This window comes from Macaca thibetana, chromosome 1 (assembly GCF_024542745.1).
Source record: "Macaca thibetana thibetana isolate TM-01 chromosome 1, ASM2454274v1, whole genome shotgun sequence".
In the NCBI taxonomy this organism is placed as follows: Eukaryota; Metazoa; Chordata; class Mammalia; order Primates; family Cercopithecidae; genus Macaca; species Macaca thibetana.
Genome location: NC_065578.1, coordinates 18744352 through 18764385, shown reverse-complemented (window position 1 = coordinate 18764385; position 20034 = coordinate 18744352). Strand labels below are relative to the sequence as shown.

General features: G+C 47.7%; 1 protein-coding gene across 1 annotated transcript; it reads left to right on the top strand.

The window, feature by feature from the left end:
• The first annotated feature begins 5657 nt into the window (after positions 1-5657).
• RNF186 (ring finger protein 186) lies at positions 5658-6903 on the top strand. The gene has a single exon (XM_050793019.1). The coding sequence runs from the start codon at positions 5840-5842 to the stop codon at positions 6521-6523; it is 684 nt and encodes a 227-aa protein (XP_050648976.1). The 5' UTR covers positions 5658-5839; the 3' UTR covers positions 6524-6903.
• Positions 6904-20034: the final 13131 nt, after the last annotated feature.

Genomic DNA, 20034 nt, shown 5'->3' with positions numbered 1-20034 from the left:
AAACACCGTCTCCACTAAAAATACAAAAAAAAAATTAGCTGGGCGTGGTGGCACACGCCTATAGTCCCAGGTATTCAAGCAGCTGAGGCAGGAGAATCGCTTGAATCCGGGAGGCAGAGGTTGCAGTGAGCCAAGATTGTGCCATTGCACTCCAGCCTGGGCAATAAGAGCAAAACTCCATCTCAAAAAAAAAGAAAAAAAGACGGAATATTTGAGTCCAGGGAATGAGGTCAGTAGTAGTAATGGCCCCCCAGCCCCATTCACAAGCCTCTGTCATTTCATTGGCTCCCCAATAAGTGGACAGGGCAGGTGTCCATTTCACAGAGGAGAAAACTGAGGCCCAGGGAGGTTAAGCAACTCGGCCACTGACTGCCTGTCGGTGGTGAGTTCAGAGCTCCAGCCCAGTAAGTGCCCTCCATCTCAAAAAAAAAAAAAAAAAAAAAAAAAGACAGTGTAGTTTTCCAACTTCCTGCAGTTTGTGCCTGAGGTATTCACTGTCTCTGTCACATTGTCTTTCTCTATATACATTCATCATTTTCTCGTTATTGTCATTTTGGTTCCAGATCCCATTCTTCTGTCTCCTTGGCAATCTATCCTCAGACACGCAGATTCTTTGTAAGGGGTGGGAGCGGGGTGGGGAGCGGTGCAAATAGGGACAGAGCCTGCCATGCTCTAAGGAGCACAGAGGCGGGAATTCTGGGACAAGAGCGTGAGCTGAGATGGTTGCCAGTTAGCCCAAGGTAGAGAGGAGTGGAGGGCAACGCGGTGTTTGACTGGGACCTGGCTCGTGAAATTTCACTCCAACATGAGACTGTGCTTCTCAAGATGGAATACATATGACCCCAGGGCTGTGAGAAGCCATAAGATGGAAGAAACTGCATTTCAAATGAAAACAAACAAACAAAAAAGCTTTATTCAACGTTAATGAGTTTATATTTATACAGCAATTAAAACAAACAAATATGTTTTATATGGAGATTTGGAAGGATTCATGTATGCTTTGGGATTCTAATGTTGCAGTAAGCACAAATATAACATGGAGAAGAATGTGAAACCTAGATGAATTTAACATTTTAAGTCTCCAGAGACACTTTTTAATTCCCCTGGGATAGATCTGCTTCTGTCTACACCTCAGACTCTGACCATATTCACTCCTCTTCAAGAAGCACTGGCCGAATAGGTCACCAAAGTGTCTTATCTCATGTCCCTGGAAGAGATCAATTTCACCCAGGTCAGTTACAACCCAAAGTACATAAATTACTAAGCCTCCCGTGAGCAGGTTGTAGTCGAGGGTGGAGGGCTGAAATAATCTTCCATAATTTCCTCAAGTGTTAATGTTTCCATTTTATTTTATTTACTTTTTTTTAAATACACAGTGTCACTCTGTCACCCAGGCTGGAGTGCAGTGGTATATGATCTTGGCTCACGCAACCGCCACCTCCCAGGCTCAAGTTATCCTCCTGCCTTGGCCTCCCGAGTAGCTGGGACTACAGGTATGGACCACCACGCCTGGCTATTTTTTGTATTTTTAGTAGAGACAGGTTTGCACCTCATTGCCCAGGCTGGTCTCGAACTCCTGAGCTCAAGTGATCCACCCACCTCTGCTTCCCAAATTGCTGGGATTACAGGCATGAGCCACCACGCCCGGCCTCCATTTTATCAAATTTTAAAACTGAACTGCAGTGAAGAAATTCTTGCCCAAGTTCACACAGCTGGTAAAGTGACGGGAGCCAGATTTCCAGCTATAGTCAATGCTGATGGTAGTTAAGGCAAGGCACTGTTAAGAAACAAAGCTGTTCCTAAGCCAAGATGGTAGGAGGGGGACAAAGGAAGGAATGCACTGTTAACAGTGGTCATTTCTCAGAGGTTGCAATGAAAGGAACTTTCACATTCTACTTTATCTATTTCTGTAATACTTGGATTGTTACAGCCAATATGTTTTCTTAATGGTGGTTGCCCAATGATGTCAAAGGTTATTTTTTAGGCTCTAACCCAAATAACTTCCCTTGGTCTGATTTCAACCTCACTCAGCTACCTTCTTACAATTTGATTTCTCATTAAGCTGCCTAGAGAGAGGGGCACTGGCCGGCCGGTTGAAGTGGCTCACGCCTGTAATCCCAGGACTTTGGGAGGCTGAGGCAGGCGGATCACCTGAGGTCAGGAGTTCGAGACCAATCTGGCCAACATGGTAAAAGCCTGTCTCTACTAAAAATACAAAATTAGGTGGGTGTGGTGGCACACGTCTGTAGTCCCAGCTACTCAGGAGCCTGAGACAGAAGAATCGCTTGAGCCGAGACGGTGTCACTGCACTCCAGCCTGGGCAAGACAGAGCGAGACTCTATATCAAAAAAAAAAAAAAAAGACGGAGAGAGGGGCACTGGCCAAGCTATCATCACTGTGTGGCCCAACTGATTTTCTATTCTTATTATAAATGAATGTGGCTCAACACATTTTTCTCCTCTCATCCCTAACCCATCCTAGGGTCTCGCAAACAGAAACGAACATCATGTAATGCAAATCAAAGCAGAGAAAACACACAATCTCTTCTAGCATCGTAACACACAGGCATTAGGTCACTCTTGGCTGTGTACAAAGTCTGGTTGTCTCATCAATGCCTGAGCCTTTGTCAGAGAGCAAGTAAAGGCTTCTTTTCTTCATCCATTGCTGTGTTACCTAGAGGTCTTTCACTTGCAAAGGACAGAAGTCCAATGTGAACTGACTTAAGAATAAAAATCAGGGTAGATTTTATAGGTTAATATCCTTGAAAAAAATCCAATGCTAGGGGTCCTGCTTCAGGTGTGGCTGGATCTAGGTGTTCAAATAACATCATCAGGCCCTTGTCTGATTCTTTTCTCATTTTTCTTTTGTGCTGACCTTACTCTTGAGCAGGTTCTCTGCACGCTGTGGTCCTGGCAGCCCCAGGGTTCCATCCTCTAACTTGGAAACCCAGCAGAAAGAGAAACTTCTCAAGAGTTCCAACAGAAGTCTCAGAATTGAATCTCATTGGCTTGGCTTAGATTACATACCTCTGCCCAAACCAATGGCTGCCGCCAGCAGAGCAGAGCATGCTAACTGACCTGTCCTGAATCGCATCAGGTCCCCACTTGCAGAGAGCTGGAGCCAGAGATCACCCTCACCATGAGCACACAGAATGACAGTGGGAGGCAGTGGTTGCCCAAAGTGAAAACAGAGAACTGTTACCCACAAAAGGGGAAAGAATGCTAGGCATGGGGGAAAAAACATGCCCAGCACTAGATCCAAGGCCCCCTTCAGCTTGATCTGGGGGAAAACGTGATATAGATGTGTATCTATACCTTAGTGTCTGAAACAGGTCTCAGTTAATTTAGAAAGTTTATTTTGCCAAGGTTGAGGACATGCGTCCATGACACAGCCTCAGGAGGTCCTGAAGACATGTGCCCAAGATGGACAGAGCACAGCTTGGTTTTATACATTTTAGAGGGACATGAGATGTCAATCAACATATGCAAAATGAACATTGGTTCCACCTGGAAAGGTGGGGCAACTTGAAGCAAAGGCGTGAAGACTTGAAGCGAGGAAGGGGCTTCCAGGTCATAGGTAGATAAGAATGGTTGCATTTTTTTGAGCTTCTTGCCTCTCCGAAGAAGGCAATCAGATATGCATTTGTCTCTGTGAGCGGAGGGGTGACTTTGAATAGAATGGGAGGCAGTTTGGCCCTAAGCCGTTTCCAGCTTGACTTTCCCCTTCAGCGTAGTGATTTTGGGGCCCCACGATTTATTTATTTATTTATTTTTATTATTTTTATTTATTTATTATTATACTTTAAGTTCTAGGGTACATGTGCACAATGTGCAGGTTTGTTACATATGTATGCACGTGCCATGTTGGTGTGCTGCACCCGTTAACTCGTCATTAACATCAGGTATATCTCCTAATGCTATCCTTCCCCTCTCCCTCCACCCCACGACAGGCTGCAGTGTGTGATGCTCCCCATCCTGTGTCCAAGTGTTCTCATTGTTCAATTCCCACCTATGAGTGAGAACATGTGGTACCAACCAAAACAGAGATATAGACCAGTGAAACAGAACAGACCCCTCAGAAATAATACCTCACATCTACAACCATCTGATCTTTGACAAACCTGACAAGAAGAAGAAATGGGGAAAGGATTCCCTATTTAATAAATGGTGCTGGGAAAACTGGCTAGCCGTATGTAGAAAGCTGAAAATGGATCCCTTCCTTACACCTTATACAAAGATTTATTTTCCTTTAACAGAGATAACTGAGGGTCTAGCTACAGGTTGAGAAGAAATGGGATGGGATGGAATGGTGAGAGAACTGGATTTCAGAGACAGTGGGGGAGGGGTGAGGCAGGAGTTACCCATCCCACAAGGGAGGGAGCCTCTGTGGGGCTGGCGACTACAGGACACAGAGGGTGGCCTGCAGTGCCAGCAACTGGGGTAAGGGAAAGAGCTGAAACAGAGGCACAGGACTCTGTGTGGCCCTTGGCAGGTGACATGAGCACCAAAGGATCCTTTACACGGGCTTCTGAGTTCAGAGTGGCCTGAATGAAACATTTGTTTGAGGGAGTGTACGTGCCCCACCATCTGCCCTCCAGGGCAAAGTAAGGAAATCACGTTTTCCTAACTGCTGTGCTGCTAATATCTGCCTGTCCCCACATGAGTCCTGTTAGCCTACGTCACCTGCCTGGGGCCAGTTGCATCTAAACAAACCAATGAAATTGATTCAATCAGACCTTGGACGCTGGTAGATTCCACAAGTTCCTGCCCCATGGAAGGGCCCTCGGCAGGCAGCCAGCAGCCTACCCTGACCACACCCTGCCCTTGTTTCCCAGCCTTCCCTACAAGGCTGTATCAGGGTTCTGGGAAATGGGGGCTGGGGACCCCAGGCACAGGGCTTGGCTTAGATAGGCCCAAATAAATGGCAGCTGTTCTTAGTACTACTGGATACGCAGCATGTCTAGCACACAACAGGACACCTGTGATTAGGCACGTGAAGTGTGCAGCAGGGCACTGATTGGAGGCTCGTACACCTGTAACTGTGAATACAACAGCTGTGACTCTAAGGAAATGAATACAGTAGCAGGTGCCAAACACCTGTGCACTGTATGTGGTTTTTGTTTTTCTGCGTTGGGCTGGGCTTTGTGCTCCTTCCACTCACTTTTCTACCTCTCCCCTCCTATTCCCAAGGCCACCTGCCTATAAATGTGCTCCAGGCGCAAACAAACTTTGTTCCACTCATCCTGACATCCAAAAGGTTGCGTCTGAGAAAGCGGGGTCCCCCAATCCACCTATGTCCGACTCATAGGGTTGTCTGTTAATTGTGCAGATTTGTAGATGCCAGTGAGCCGAGATCGCGCCGCTGCATTCCAACCTGGGTGAGAGAAAGAGACTCCGTCTCAAAAAAAAAAAAAAAAAGTTAAATAAAAAAAATAAAAGGTTCAGGGACCTGGGAAGTGGGGGTGAGAGAGTTGGATTCTGATGCATCCCAAAGCTTGAGCCACCCACCAGGCACTTGGCCCCAACAGGAAAGTCCTGATTCACTAGACCCTGCCCACTTTGCCCTCCTATCAGGCAATTCAAAGTCTCCAGACCCGCAAGTTACTGATTAACCCTAGGATTTGAGAAAATAAATAATAATAACTGAAGGGACAACGTAAGCCAAGAAACAAGCTGGGCAGCTCTGGGAAAGAGGAGTGTCAGACAGCTGTTGTCAACAGGCACCTGGCCAGAGTGAAAAGGAGAGGCAGACTCCATCCAAGTCCCAGCGGCGCCAGCTGACACTCTCTGCCAATGCCCAGGTGCTGAGCAACAGTGTCCCACTGGTCCCTGTGCCCAGAATGGCCTGCACCAAGACCCTGCAACAGCCCCAGCCCATCTCCGCAGGAGCCACCACAACCACCACCGCTGTGGCTCCCGCCGGGGGTCATCATGGCTCCACAGAATGTGACCTGGAGTGTCTGGTGTGCCGGGAGCCCTACAGCTGTCCCCGGTCGCCCAAGCTACTGGCCTGCCAGCATGCCTTCTGCGCCGTCTGCCTGAAGCTCCTGCTATGCGTGCAGGACAACACCTGGTCCATCACCTGCCCACTGTGCCGCAAGGTCACCACCATCCCCGGGGGCCTCATCTGCAGCCTGCGTGACCACGAGGCGGTGGTGAGGCAGCTGGCCCAGCCATGCACAGAGGTGCCGCTCTGTCCTCAGGAGCTGATGGGTCCTGCCGACTTGGCAGCAGGGCACCCCAGCTTGGTGGGAGAGGATGGACAGGATGAAGTAAGTGCAAACCACGTGGCAGCCCGGCGCCTGGCCGCACACCTACTCCTGCTGGCTTTGCTCATCATCCTCATCGGGCCCTTCATCTACCCGGGTGTCTTACGGTGGGTGCTCACCTTCATCATCGCCCTGGCCCTGCTGATGTCCACCCTCTTCTGCTGCCTCCCCAGCAGCCGGGGCAGCTGCTGGCCCTCCTCCAGGACTCTCTTCTGCAGAGAGCAGAAACACAGCCACATCTCTTCCATTGCCTGAGTGCCCTCTGATGAGGCTGCCCCTGCAGCCCTTTCTGCCCTTGGGCCCCCGAACTTCCACAATGAACAGGGTAAGGGGTTACGGACTAAGACTGGCTCCTTTGGGAAATCACATGCCAGCGGGACTTGCAAGCCAAAGCCGAGATGGCCAGCCTGGGTCAAGAATTACACGCTTGGATGACAGGCTTGCACTTGCCCTTGGGATAGCACAGCTAAACTGCTGGGGGCTGGGGGAGCAGACACAAAGTACTTGAACACGACAAGATGGGGGAAGCTCCTGTTCCTCTTATGCCAATATTCCTGGTTTTTCTTTATATAACTTGATGAAAGTATTGCAGTATTGATGCTATTGTAGAATAGAACTGGAATTCCTTTTTTTTTTTTTTTTTTTTTTTTTTTGCAATTTATGTAGCTGGTTTTGTTTTCTTGTTTTCCTTTGTTTTTTTTTTTTTTTTTTGTGTGTGTGTGTGTGTTGGGGGCAGCAGTTGGTTCACATTTCCCATTGTTACACATTTTCCCTCCTGGGAGCTTGGAGTCCACGGGGAGGTCCCACTGTGCTTCCTCTAACACTGCATCTCCTGTCCAGCCTAGCCTCGGCAAGTGTCCTGGTTGTTTGGGTCTCCCATGGAGTTGACCCTAGGGTTGAGGAGACAAAATGTGGGTGAAGGGATGGTGTTTCTGAAGCTGCAGCGGGAGTCCCACATTTAGCTGGCAGAGTTGGGGAGGGGAGGAGAGGGCAGGGTTTGGGGCTCCCAGCATCCTCACTAAGAGCTCCCCACTCCGTGCCACCAGGCCCTGACTCAGCAGCAAAACTCGGGGTTACAAGGACTGCAGTCCACATACAGGCGGGGCCAGCTGCCCACCTATTGCTCAGGCCCACACATTAGAAATAGATCTTTATGGATGTTACTTTCTTTGTTATTGCATCTCAAGTCCTAGTGAGGTTTTGTCATAAAGATAAGAGGCCCCATAAATGCAACGGTCCTCACCAATAACCCCACCTTTCCCACCCCACCCTGCAAGTCGCAAGGGTGTTTTGTGCCTTCTCTCCACCACGTCTGCTTCTTAACATGGGGGAGGCATTGGCTGGAGGAAATGACTTTCCATGGTTGCCAGGCGCAGGCCTCAGCCGGGGGTTTATGTGGAAGGGCAGATGAGCAGAGGGTGGGAGGAGACATACTATCTCCTTCCAAAGGCCCCACAAATGGGAAACAGACTTGAAACCTCAGAGAAGTGCTGTTGTCTCAGGGCAAGTCCAACACCCATGCCATTGGCCCTAATGGCGACTGGTGCTGAGAGACTATGAGTGTGTGTGGGCATGCACAGACCCACGGCTTAAAGCCAGACCAAGTGGGCCTGAAGAACACCGTGTCTCCCAGGCTGAAGAGGGTCACTGGGCATTTCCTGAGCTGGCCCCGGGCATGTCAGTTTGGGATAGCTGCCAGTGGGATAGGCAAGGAACATTCCCTCCCAATTCAGTTCTCCACTCCTATTTGATCTGTAATATTTTTCAGAACCTTCACCAAGATCAAAACCTCCCCCCAAGGTTTCAGTTGCTAATGACACCATTTCTACCATAATAATGGTGGATACTTGTTAATCCAGTACTTACTCTGTGCTGAGTACCGCACTAACTGCTTTCCATGCACTATCTAGTTTATCTTCACAATAACCTTACGAAGTACAGGCCATTATGATCTCTCTCTTGCAGAGGAGGAGCTTGAGGATCAGAGAGGGGAATTCGCCTGCCTAAGATTGCACAGTCAATGCCTGAGCTCCCTCAAGATACCCCAGGGCTCCTTCTGCCTCATGATGCTGCTTCCTTTGTGTGCAACTCCAAAATAAGTGGGAATCTGGTCACCACATGAGGGTTTTTGAGAAGTGCATGGAGAACAGGAAACTAATTTCAGGAGCCTCCAAATTCCAGCAGTCAGCTGCTCAGAGAGGCCGGAGAATTTTAGAATCTGTGATCCATGCTAAAGAAAAGAAAAGAGAATGATAGACCAGGCACAGTGGCTCAGCCCTGTAATCCCAACACTTTGGGAGGCTGAGGCAGGCGGATCACTTGAGGTCAGGAGTTCAAGACCAGCCTGACCAACATGGTGGAACTCCATCTCTACTGAAAATACAAAAAAATTAACCGGGCATGGTGGCGGGCACCTGCAATCCCAGCTACCCAGGAGGCTGAGGCAGGAGAATTACTTGAGCCCGGCAGCAGAGGTTGCAGTGAGTTGAGATTGTCCCATTGCACTCCAGCCTGGGTGACAAAGCAAGACTCCATCTCAAAAAAAATTTTTTTTAATTAAAAAAAAGAAAAGAGAATGATAAAAATAGAATGGCTCTCCTGCAGACTTCTACTACCCTGCTCTAGCCTCCTCTGCAGTGAGTTAGGCCAGCAGAAACATTGGAGTCCCAGGTTTGAGACCTCACCTGCCCCACTGTTGCCCTTAAGCAGGTCTCTTTACTTCCCTGAATCTTACATTGTGAAAATCAGAAAATAGTGAGATTTGTAAGAGTGATTTATAATAGTGAGATTTCCTGTCATCATTCCTGGCATGTGATAGTTCCCCAACCAATGTGCCCTCCGTCCGCCTGGGTAAAGGTGTTCAGACACTGCAATCACCAGCCTTTTAGAAGCTCAGCTGGTCTCAGTCATCCTCTGGCCCTGGCAGCATGGGAACAGAGAGCACCAGAGGCCAGAATATAGCAGAGGAAATAGACATCCTGCAAAAGAATGTGATTGGAAGAAACCAGAGAGCCAGCCCGGGGCTCAAATCCAAACTCTGACCCGGTGTGCAACAGGAAGGAGATACAGAACTTCTCTGAGCCTTAGTTTGGTCACCTGTAAAGTGGCAGGTGGGAGATACACTCTTCCCAGGGCCTCCGTGAGGATTCAGGGTGCTGCTGGATGCACATCCACTGTCTAGTGGACTGCTTTTATCAGCCACCCTTGGCCTTCTTGGGTAAATGGGTTTCTTGGGGCCTGTTCAGCTTGACAGCCAGCAGGGGGCAGACAGTCGAGTGTGGAGCATTGTCCAGGGCAGGCCAGTCTGGCGGTGAAGTCTGAGCCTAGGTCCTAGGGTGAGGTCCTAATGATGAAAAGAAATTATAGGGAGAGGCCAAATTTCATTCCCATCAGGCCCATCTCCCCGTGCAGCAGCCTTGGAGGCAGACATACTGGCTTGAATTCCAGTTATCCACCTAAGAGTCCCTTGGTCTTTCTACGTGTCAGGTTCTTACCCATGAAACTGAGGTTATGATACATACCTCCTAGGGTTGCTGGGGAATCAGTGAAATAATCCAAGGTTGAGCACTAAGGAGATAAAGAAGGGAGGGGAAGACAGGGAGAGACAGAGAGATGGGACTGAGTTCTAGAAATCCCTAATGGGAATGATGAGAACAGACATTTAATAAACCTGGGCACTAGAATTCACCTTTTCCATGATCAGCCTCAGCACCAGCAGCATCCTCAACAATATGATAATAACAATAATTGTTGACATTATCTAAATGCACCCTGCAATGTGTATTACATATATTATCACATATGCTATAAAGGAGGTACTCTTATTGTTCTCAAATTATCAGTGAGGACTTTGAGGCACAGAGAGGTGAAGGAACATGCCCAAGGTCACACAGTGAGATGGTGGTGGGGCCAAGGGTAGACTGTAGGAGTTTAACTCCAGAGCCTGGGCTTTGAGTCTCTTTGCTGTACCAGATGGAACATTCTAGCACATCATAAGTGATCAAGTTATGTGGGTCCCCCACCCCTAAGACTGAAGAATTAAGAAGCGCTGGCATTCTCTCATTCAGTGACAGCTTCCTGATTTAGTGGGTGCCTGGGACAGAGGGTTGTGGGAATCTACCTGTCCCATCTCCCAGAGCCACTTCCTTGCCTCACTTGATTTATTGCTAGGGCCTCCTGTTCACTGTTGGAACGCCTTTTCAAATGACTGGAGGAAGTTTTTCAAGCTTTCCTAAAACAAATAATTCTTTATCCGTGGCAAAGCAGAACTGTTCTGGGAAGGAAGGACTTTCCTGCAATTTCTCTGGCTGTGGGAACAGCATTGAGCTCATTAAAAACAGAAGTCAGATCCAAGTTCTTGAATGTGCCTGGAGGTGTTCTCACGAACTTTATATTTTTGTTAGAGTATCTTGAAATCACTTTTTTAAAGTGGGGGAGGGTGTATCTCTGGGAGCACTCCACAGAGTAGAGAACTCTCTGGAGAATTCAAAACGCCATGGAGGCCGGGTGCAGTGGCTCACGTCTGTAATCCCAGCACTTTCCACACCATGGAATCTAGAATCCACTCATTCTTTTATTCAACAAATACTTCTTGAGGTTCTGCTCTGTGCCAGGTCCTGAGCAGGATATGCAATCTTATTTGATGAGGTAGGGAAATTAATAGATCCTGAGTACCTGTTACGGGTGGAATTGTGTTCCCCCAAAAAAGATATGTTGGAGTCCTAACCCCCGGGGTGTGACCTTCTTTGGAAATGGGGTTTTACAGAGGTAATTGAGTTCAAACAAGGTCATTAGGGTGGGTGCTAATCCACTCTAACTGATGTCCTTATAAAGAGGGGACATTTGGACACAGACACACGTGTATAGAGTGAAGATGCTGTGAAGACACAGGGAGAAGGCCATGTAAAGATGGAGGCAGAGATCAGGGTGATGCATCTGCAGCCCCAAGGATGACAAAAATTGCCAGGAAAACACTAGAAGCGAGGAGAGACCCAGAACAGATTGTGTCTCAGCCCTCAGGAGGAACCAACCCTGTTGATACCTTGGTCTTGCACTCCTAATCTCCAGAACTGTGTGAGACCACACATTTCTCTTGATTAAGCCAGTCAGTGGCACCTTAGGAGGGTGGCCACCCTAGGAAGCCAATAGAGCACCTCTTCTGTGCCCATGCTTGCACTGTGCCCATCAACCCGAGCTACTTCAAGTTCAGTGGAGTAACTTGCCCAGAGTCTTAAAGCAGGTAAGTAGCAGTGTCAGCCTCAGAATCATGTCTGGTTGACTCCCAAAACCAGGTCATATTTTCTTTTGCCATTGTGTAGATGGAAAAATCAATGCTCAGAGAAGCCCTGTGTTTACCCTCCAAATGCCCAAGACGTTGTAGATGGAGTAAGAATCAGAGCCTACAGTTCCTGAATGATCCTTAGTCTGCATCTCTGCCCGATGTGCAGTCAGACAGCAAGCATAAGAATTGCTGAATTATTATCCATTTCACAGACGAAAGAGTTAAAACCCAGGGAGGTAAGGCATTTGCCCAAGGTCACAAGCCAGCGGGTGAGGTCCTAGAATTTAACCTGACTGACTCCAGGGCTACATCTGCACTTTCCACTCTCCACGGTTTCCCTCAGCAGCCTGTCTGCAGTGAGAAGCAGGCCAGCTTCTCTTTTAGGACACTGAGGTACCCACTGTAAGAGCCTGTTTGCTCAAGGAGGACAGGACTACAGTGGACATTTGTCTTCTCTTCTTTCCTTCAACTCTTGGATTGATTCAGCCACCCTCGCTCTCCCTATCTAAGGAAACTGCCCTGTGTCTAATCTTGCTGAAGGGAGAGTCCCACCAGCAACCACTATACTAAGCGGGGCCCTGGTCCTCCCCCAACTCACCACCCTGTTTCACCTGCAGCCATGACATGATCGAAGTCAATACTCCTCAACCTTTTTGGCACCAGGAACCAGTTTCATGGAAGACAATGTTTCCATGGACAGAGGGAAGGCAGGGCAGGATGGGGGGATGGTTTCAGGATGATTCAAGCACATTACATTTATTGTGCACTTTCTATTTTATTACATTGTAACATATAATGAAATAATTATACAACTCACCATAATGTAGAATCAGTAGGTGCCTTGAGCTTGTTTTCCTACAACCAGACAGTCCCATCTGGGGATGGGAGACAGTGACAGATCATCAGGCATTAGATTCTCATAAGGAGCATGCAATCTAGATCCCTTGCACAGTTCACAGTAAGGTTCATGCTCCTATGATAATCTAATGCAGCCACTGATCTGACAGGAGGTGGAGCTTAGGTGGTAATGTGAGTGATGGGGAGTGGCTGTAAATACAGATGAAGCTTCACTCGCTTGCCTGCCACTCACCTCCTGCTGTGCAGCCTGGTTCCCAATTATTAACCCCTGATCCAAGTTATTCCATTCGGATGCTCTTTTCCAGAACTTTGAATCTGGAGCCGGTGATGCAAGGAGAAATGAATGTTTGAAAGCGGCTGCAGCAGCTGCTGCAGCAAACCAGATCGTCCCCATATCTGTGCTTCCCCTCTGGTTGATTCACTGAAGTCTCAGTTTCCTTCTCTACAATTAACTTTTTTTCTTCCGACAGCCCGAATCAGTTTCTATTGCTTGCAACCAATATCCCTGACCAAATACAGGAGCTGTCCAGGACCCTGGCTGCTGAAAAATCCCACCATGGGCCTCAGCCCTTCCAGAGGCCAGGCAAGAAGCAATGCCACAGGCCAGGCGGTCAGGAGCCTTCCTATCACACGTTCCCACCCTCCTAAGAGCCAGACTGACCTTGTGGGGAGGCTGCCCTGACGTCAGGCCCAGGAGAGTGGTGCCCATGTTAGCTCTGCCTACAAGTGGGGTCAGACAGGAAACATGTGGAGTGGAGCTCAGGCCAGCACTGTTAGAGGAAGCCAGCCTCCACTCCATTGGCCTCATGATCCTCAGAAGAAACAAGCTCTAGTTCTCCAGACACCCAGCCAGAGCCCTTCACTGAAATCAATCTGCAGAAGAAAACAGTCTGCAAAGTCACTGTAGATGCAGCAGTTTCAAAGCAACTGCAGCTCATTGCACACCCGTGAAAGTGAGGGAAAGGGAAAAGAACAATATTAGTGGCCAATGCTCATGAGTAGTTCCCGCCTGCAGGTTCTGTTCTAAAAGCTTCCTGAACTAAACTTAACTCTTGTATTCTTCACGACAACCCCATGAGGTATGTGTGATGATTTATTGTGCTGGGCATTTTACACGTCTTCTTGTAGAATCAACACAAAACCCCTATCAGGCAGGAAACTGAGGCATAGAGAAGGTCAGAGAAGGTCAGCAATGTGCCCGAGTGGCAGGGCTGGGATGCAAAGCCAGGCAGGCCAGTCCGGCTCTAAAGCCCCCTCTTAGTCCCTGTACCTACCATTCCCCTGCCCGCCCCCCCATCATTCCCATCCTCCCTCACCTTCCCCTACCCCCACCAGAACAAGCCAAGGAAAGAACAGAGCCCTCAGTGAAGACAGACCTGGGTTCAAAATCAACTTCTAGGGCCAGATGCAGTGGCTCACCCCTGTAATCCTAGCACTTTGGGAGGCTGAGGCAGGTAGATCACCTGAGGTCAGGAGTTCAGGACCAGCCCGGCCAACATGGCAAAATCCCCTCTCTACTAAAAATACACACAAAGTTAGCTGGGCGTGGTAGCAGGCACCTGTAATCCCAGTTATTTGGGGGGCTGAGGCAGGAGAATAGCTTGAACCCAGGAGGCGGAGGTTGCAGTGAGCCAAGATACTGCCAGTGCATTCCAGGTTGGGCGACAGAGTGAGACTTTGTCTCAAAACAACAACAACAACAAAAACAAAACCCAACATCTATCATTTATACTCTGTGTGACATTGGGTACGGTATGTGCTTTCCCTGAATTGGGAAATGTAGGCGCATCAGGCCTGCCTGATACAGATTTTATGGAAATCCGATTAGACGACATATATAACACCTGCGCTGGTCTCAACACAGAGTGGGTGCCCTCCCATCCCATCAGCCTATCAGGTGCCTGGGAAGGTGTACAATTTAAGGGACACTCCTGACCACCCCCACCCCATCACCATCGCACAACCTGGGGAAACAAGATCTACACATACTTACTAAAGTAAAAAAGCTGAATGAAACTTGAATAATCATGGAAGAGAGTATCTCTGGGAGGGGAAGGAGGTTCTGACTAGGGAGAGGCTTCTGGGACACCGGTAATGTTGGTAATGTTCTATTTTTTTTTTTTTTTTCTTTGAGACAGAATATTGCTTTGTTACCCAGGCTGGAGTGCAGTGGTGCGATTATAGCTCACTGTATCCACCCAACTAACTTTTTGTTTTTTGTGTTTTTTTTAGTAAGGTTTTGCTGTGTTGTCCAGGTTGGTCTTGAACTCCTGGGATGAAGGGATTCTCCTGCCTCAGTCTCTCAAAAATGCTGGGATTACAGGCATGAGCTACTGCACTGGGCCTGTTCTATTTTTTGACTTAGGTGGTAGTTATACAGGTGGGTATTTACTGTATAATTATTTGTAAACAGTGCCTACATCCTCTATGTGCTTTTTCTGTATGTACATCATAGCTTTTAAAAAGTTACACCGAATATAATAACACTATAGGGTCTAAGAGTTTGGTCTGAGACTCTGGTGTCTGGTTCAATCTTTTTTTTTTTTCTTTTCTTTTTTTTTTAGACAGAGTCTTGCTGTGTCACCAGGTTGGAGTGCAGTGACGTGAACTCAGCTCACTGCAACCACCACCTCCCGGATTCAAGCGATTCTCCTGCCTCAGCCTCCCGAGTAGCTGGGACTACAGGTGCACGCCATCATGCCCAGCTAATTTTCATATTTTTAGTAGAGATGGGGTTTCACCATGTTGGCCAGGATGGTCTCGATCTCTTGACCTCGTGATCCACCCACCTCGGCCTCCCAAAGTGTTCAGCCACTGCGCCTGGCCTGGTTCAATCTTATGCTGAGATGCCTGCTCTGTCCACACTTGTTGCACTGAGAGTTTCAGAGCTTTGCTAATTGCCCTGGAGAGAAAGCTTTCATCCAGCTCTGTTGGTCACTACTGCCTCCAGCATTGCCCTGCAGTAAGTTCATTCTCCACACTGCAGCCAGAAAGGGGCCTTCAGAAAAGAACAAATTTCAACCTTGTTTAAAACGGGTGGTTCTTCCTTGCCCTCAAGGTAAATTACACCCTCCTTAGCAAGGCCTCCAGGACCTGGCTTCTCCTTAATACTGGGCCTGATTTTTCCCTTAATAAAGTCATGCTGGCCAGACACGATGGCTCACACCTGTAATCCCAACACTTTGGGAGGCTGAGATGGGAAGATCACTTGAGTCTAGAAGTTTGAGACCAGCGTTGGCAAACCTAGTGAGACTCTGTCTCTACAAAAATATATAAAAATTAGCTGGTGTGGTGGTGTGCACCTGTAGTCTCAGTTGCTCAGGAGGCTGAGGCAGGAGGATCGTTTGAGCCCAGGAGGTAGAGGCTGCAGTGAGCCATGATTGTACCACTGCACTCCACCCTGGGCAACAGAGCAAGACCCTGTCTCAATAAATAAATAAATAACACTGAATGCAATGTGGTGTCCTAGATTGGATTCTGGAACAGTAAAAGGACATTTTAATGGACAACTGATAAATTCCATACTTTAGTTAACAGTAAGTACCAATACCTAATACCAGTTTCTTTGTCTTGACAAATGTACCATATGTTTACATAAGATGCTAACACTGGGGAAAAACAGGGTGAAAGGTATATGGTTCTTAGATAAGAACTCTTTAACTGTCTTTGCAGTCAATCTAAAATCCTTCCAAAATAAAAAGTTTACTAAATAAACAAATAATTAAATCCTAACTCAACATTTTAGATAGCTGTGAGGCTGTCTAAAGCTACGCTTTGACCTGAGGCCTATTTTCCTTCATTAAAAAGGAAAGATTAGCAAATGATAGAGGAGTTTTAAAGATTCAATAGCATCAAACAATCCCAACAGAACAAGGATTGAAGGGAATCGCTTTCTTACTGTGTGATTCAAGGTGATTTAATGCAAGTTCATGTACCAGGTAGAGGCACTTCATGTACCACCAGTGATATGGGTCTCACACATTAGAAAATATCAGACCAGGGGCAAGTGCAAAGCATTCTTAGATAAGAAGCAGGTAGAGGTCATGACCCAAACCTCTGTGTAAGAGATATGGTAGGAGACTACAAAATTACTACCTAACACATGAAAACATTGAGGGGTGTCCGGGCACGGCGGCTCACGCCTGTAATCCCAGCACTTTGGGAGGCTGAGGCGAGCAGATCATTTGAGGTCAGGAGTTCGAGACCAGCCTGGCCAACATGGCAAAACCCCACCTCTACTAAAAATACAAAAATTAGCCAAGCGTGGTGGCATGTGCCTATAAACCCAGCTACTCGGGAGGCTGAGGCAGGAGAATCGGTTGAACCCAGGAGGCAGAAGTTGCAGTGAGCCAATATGGCACCATTGCACTCCAGCCTAGGCGACAAAGCGAGACGTCATCTCAAAAAAAAAGAAAAAAGAAAACAGTGAGGGGAATTATTAACCCAAATGGCTTTGACTCCAAACCCCCAACACTTAGCTCTGCCAATTCCAGTTGATTGTCCAATTAACATAAAATTATTTAGTTCTTTGGGTCAAAGATGGCTTGGAAACACAAACAAGAGATTGCTAAGCAATGTCACATCCATGATAGCCACACATCGTCCGAAGTTACCTCCACCCTGGCCTTCCTCTAAGGGAGTGTCCAATCCCTCCCCAGGGGAGCTCAGTTTATTTCTGAGTGTGGTAAGGAAAGAAGTGACCATAAATGGCCTTCTGGCTCATTCAGTTCAGCACAACAGCATCATAGGGATCCTCTATGGGAAAGAATATGGGCTGCCCTCAGTGATATCACCCCTAGAATTTAGTTCCACTCAACAAACACCCAGGCCAGGCCAGCCCTCACGTCGGTCCTAGGAGGAGAGACATCAACGGGACATAGCAAAGGAAGCTTCTCTCATTGAGGATCCATTATCTCATCTAAATATCATTGAACTTGTATTGATATTCAGGTGTAAATATCAAGGGCAGGATAGCAGAATCAGCCAGACCCCGGTTCAAATCCTGACTCTGCCACCTTGTAGCTCAGTGATCCTGGCCAGGTTATTCCTCTCTGCGCCTCAGTTCCTTCCTCTGAGAAACAGGGCTAATAATCATATACACTGCATAGGGTTGAAGGATAGAAGGTATATATGGAAGGCACATGGAGCCAGCAACAAGGACAGTGCTCCCTAAGCAGTATTTATGGTGATTTCTAGAATTTCCAGAAAAATTAAGTCCAATAATTTAGTTGTTCCAAACCTGACTGATGATCAGAATCACCAGGGGAGCATGTTAAAAATACAAATTCCTAGGCTCCCACATCCCTGAGAAATTCTGAACGGAGTAGGGCCAAGGGAGGACCCAGTAACCTCTGTTTCCATTATATGCTCTTGTGCCTAGCCATAGTAGGTGCTTAATAAATACAGGCCTCTTTCTGGCCTGGACTATTGCAATAGCCTCCTAACCGGCTTCCTCTGTCCACTCTTGTCTCTCTGCCCTCCACACAGCAGCCAATGGGATCTTTTTAAAAGGTGAGGTCATGTCAATTCACTGCCCTCAACCCTCTACAACTCTCCATCCACACCCCTAACTGAGTAGACAAGGCCCTACATCAGTGGCTCCTGGCCCTGCCCACACATTTGAAATACCTGTGAGCCACTAGCAAAGACATAGAATCAACCTAAATGCTCATCAATGACAGGTTGGAAAAAGAAAATGTGTTACATATATACCATGGAATACTATGCAGTCATGAAAAAGAATGAGATCACCTCTTCTGCAGGAATATGGATGTAGCTAGAGGCTAGTACCCTTAGCAAACTAATGCAGGAACAGAAAAGCAAATACCTCATGTTCTCACTTACAAGTGGGAGCTAAATGTTGAGAACTCATGAACACAGAAAAGGGAATAATAGATGCTGGGACCTATTTGAGGGTGGAGGTTGGGAGGAAGGAGAAGAGCAGAAAAAACAACTATTGGGTACTAGGCTTAATACCTGGGTGATGAAATAAACTGTACAACAGACCCCCTGTGACACGAGTTTACCTGTATGACAAACCTGCACATGTACCCCTAAGCCTAAAACCTTTTTAAAAAGATTTTTAAAAATAAAAAAAAAAATTTTTTGGCCAGGTACGGTGGCTCAAGCCTATATTCGCAGCACTTTGGGAGGCCAAGACGGGCGGATCACGAGGTCAGGAGATGGAGGAAACCCCGTCTCTACTAAAAAAATACAAAAAACCGGGTGAGGTGATAGGCGCCTAGGCTACTCAACACGGTGAAACCCCGTTTCAGTGAGCTACTGACAAAAAAAAAAAAAAAAAAAAAAAATTTTGGCCGGGCGCGGTGGCTAGCCTGTAATCCCAGAGGTCACGAGGTCAGGAGAGGACCGCCTGTACGGTGAAACCCCCCACTACTCAGCCGGGTGAGGTGGCGGGCGCCTGTAGAGCTGCTGAGGCTGAGGCAGGAGACTGGCGTAAACCCGGGAGGCGGAGCTTGCAGTGAGCTGAGATCCGGCCACTGCAGTCCAGCCTGGGCAACAGAGCAAGACTCCTGTCTCAAAAAAAAAAAAAAAAAAAAAAAATTTTTTTTTTTTTTTTTGAGCCAGAGTCTTGCTTTATCGCCCAGGCTAGAGTCCAGTGGTACAAACATGGCTCACTGCAACCTCCGCCCTCCACGGAGCTGGGACTACAGGCTTGCCCTACTATGCCTGGCTAATTTTTCTATTTTTTGTAGAGACGGGGTTTCACCATGTTGCCCAGGCTGGTCTCAAACTCCTGGGCTAAAGTGACTCACCTGTCTTGGCCTCCCAAAGTGCTGGGATTGCAGGCAGGAGGCAGAGGTTGCAGTGAGCTGAGATCAGGCCACTGCACTCCTGTGGTGAGCCACAGCACCCACCCTCATCAGCATTTCTAAAAAGCTCACAGTGATATGACCCCTACTACCTGTCTGATCTCATCTCATCCAGGACTCTCCCCCAGCACTCTCCATTCTCCTTTCACACGGTTTTCTTATAAGGGCCAGCCACACTCCCACCTCAAGACCTTTGCAGTTGCTGGGTCTACCTTGGATGCTGTGTCCTGTAACCTGATAGCCTCCTCAAAGATCACCTGCAGGGGTTCCCTGACTGCTTCATCTTCTATAGCATGACCTCCCTGCTTCACTTTTTCTGTAACACAGATTAAAATCAGTTTGTAGGCCAGGTGCGGTGGCCCACACCTGTGATCCCAGCACTCTGAGAGGCCAAGGCAGATGGATCACCTAAGGTCAGGAGTTCAAGACCAGCCCGGCCAACATGGTGAAATCCCATCTCTACTAAAAATACAAAAAAATTAGCCAGGCATGGTGGTGCGCGCCTGTAGACCCAGCTACTCAGAAGGCTGAGGCACGAGAATCACTTGAACCCCCATGATGGAGGTTGCAGTGAGCTGAGATTATGCCACTGCACTCCAGCCTAGGCAACAGAGCAATGCTCCGTCTCAATAACAAATAATAATAATAACAAAATAAAATAAAATCAGTTTGTTTATTGTCCATCTCCCTCTACCCATCCTGCAAACCAGAATGTAAGCTCCATGATTTTGCTGGAAATACTTTGATTCTTTCCCCTGCTATATCCTCAATGTCTAGAACCCCACCAGCCACTC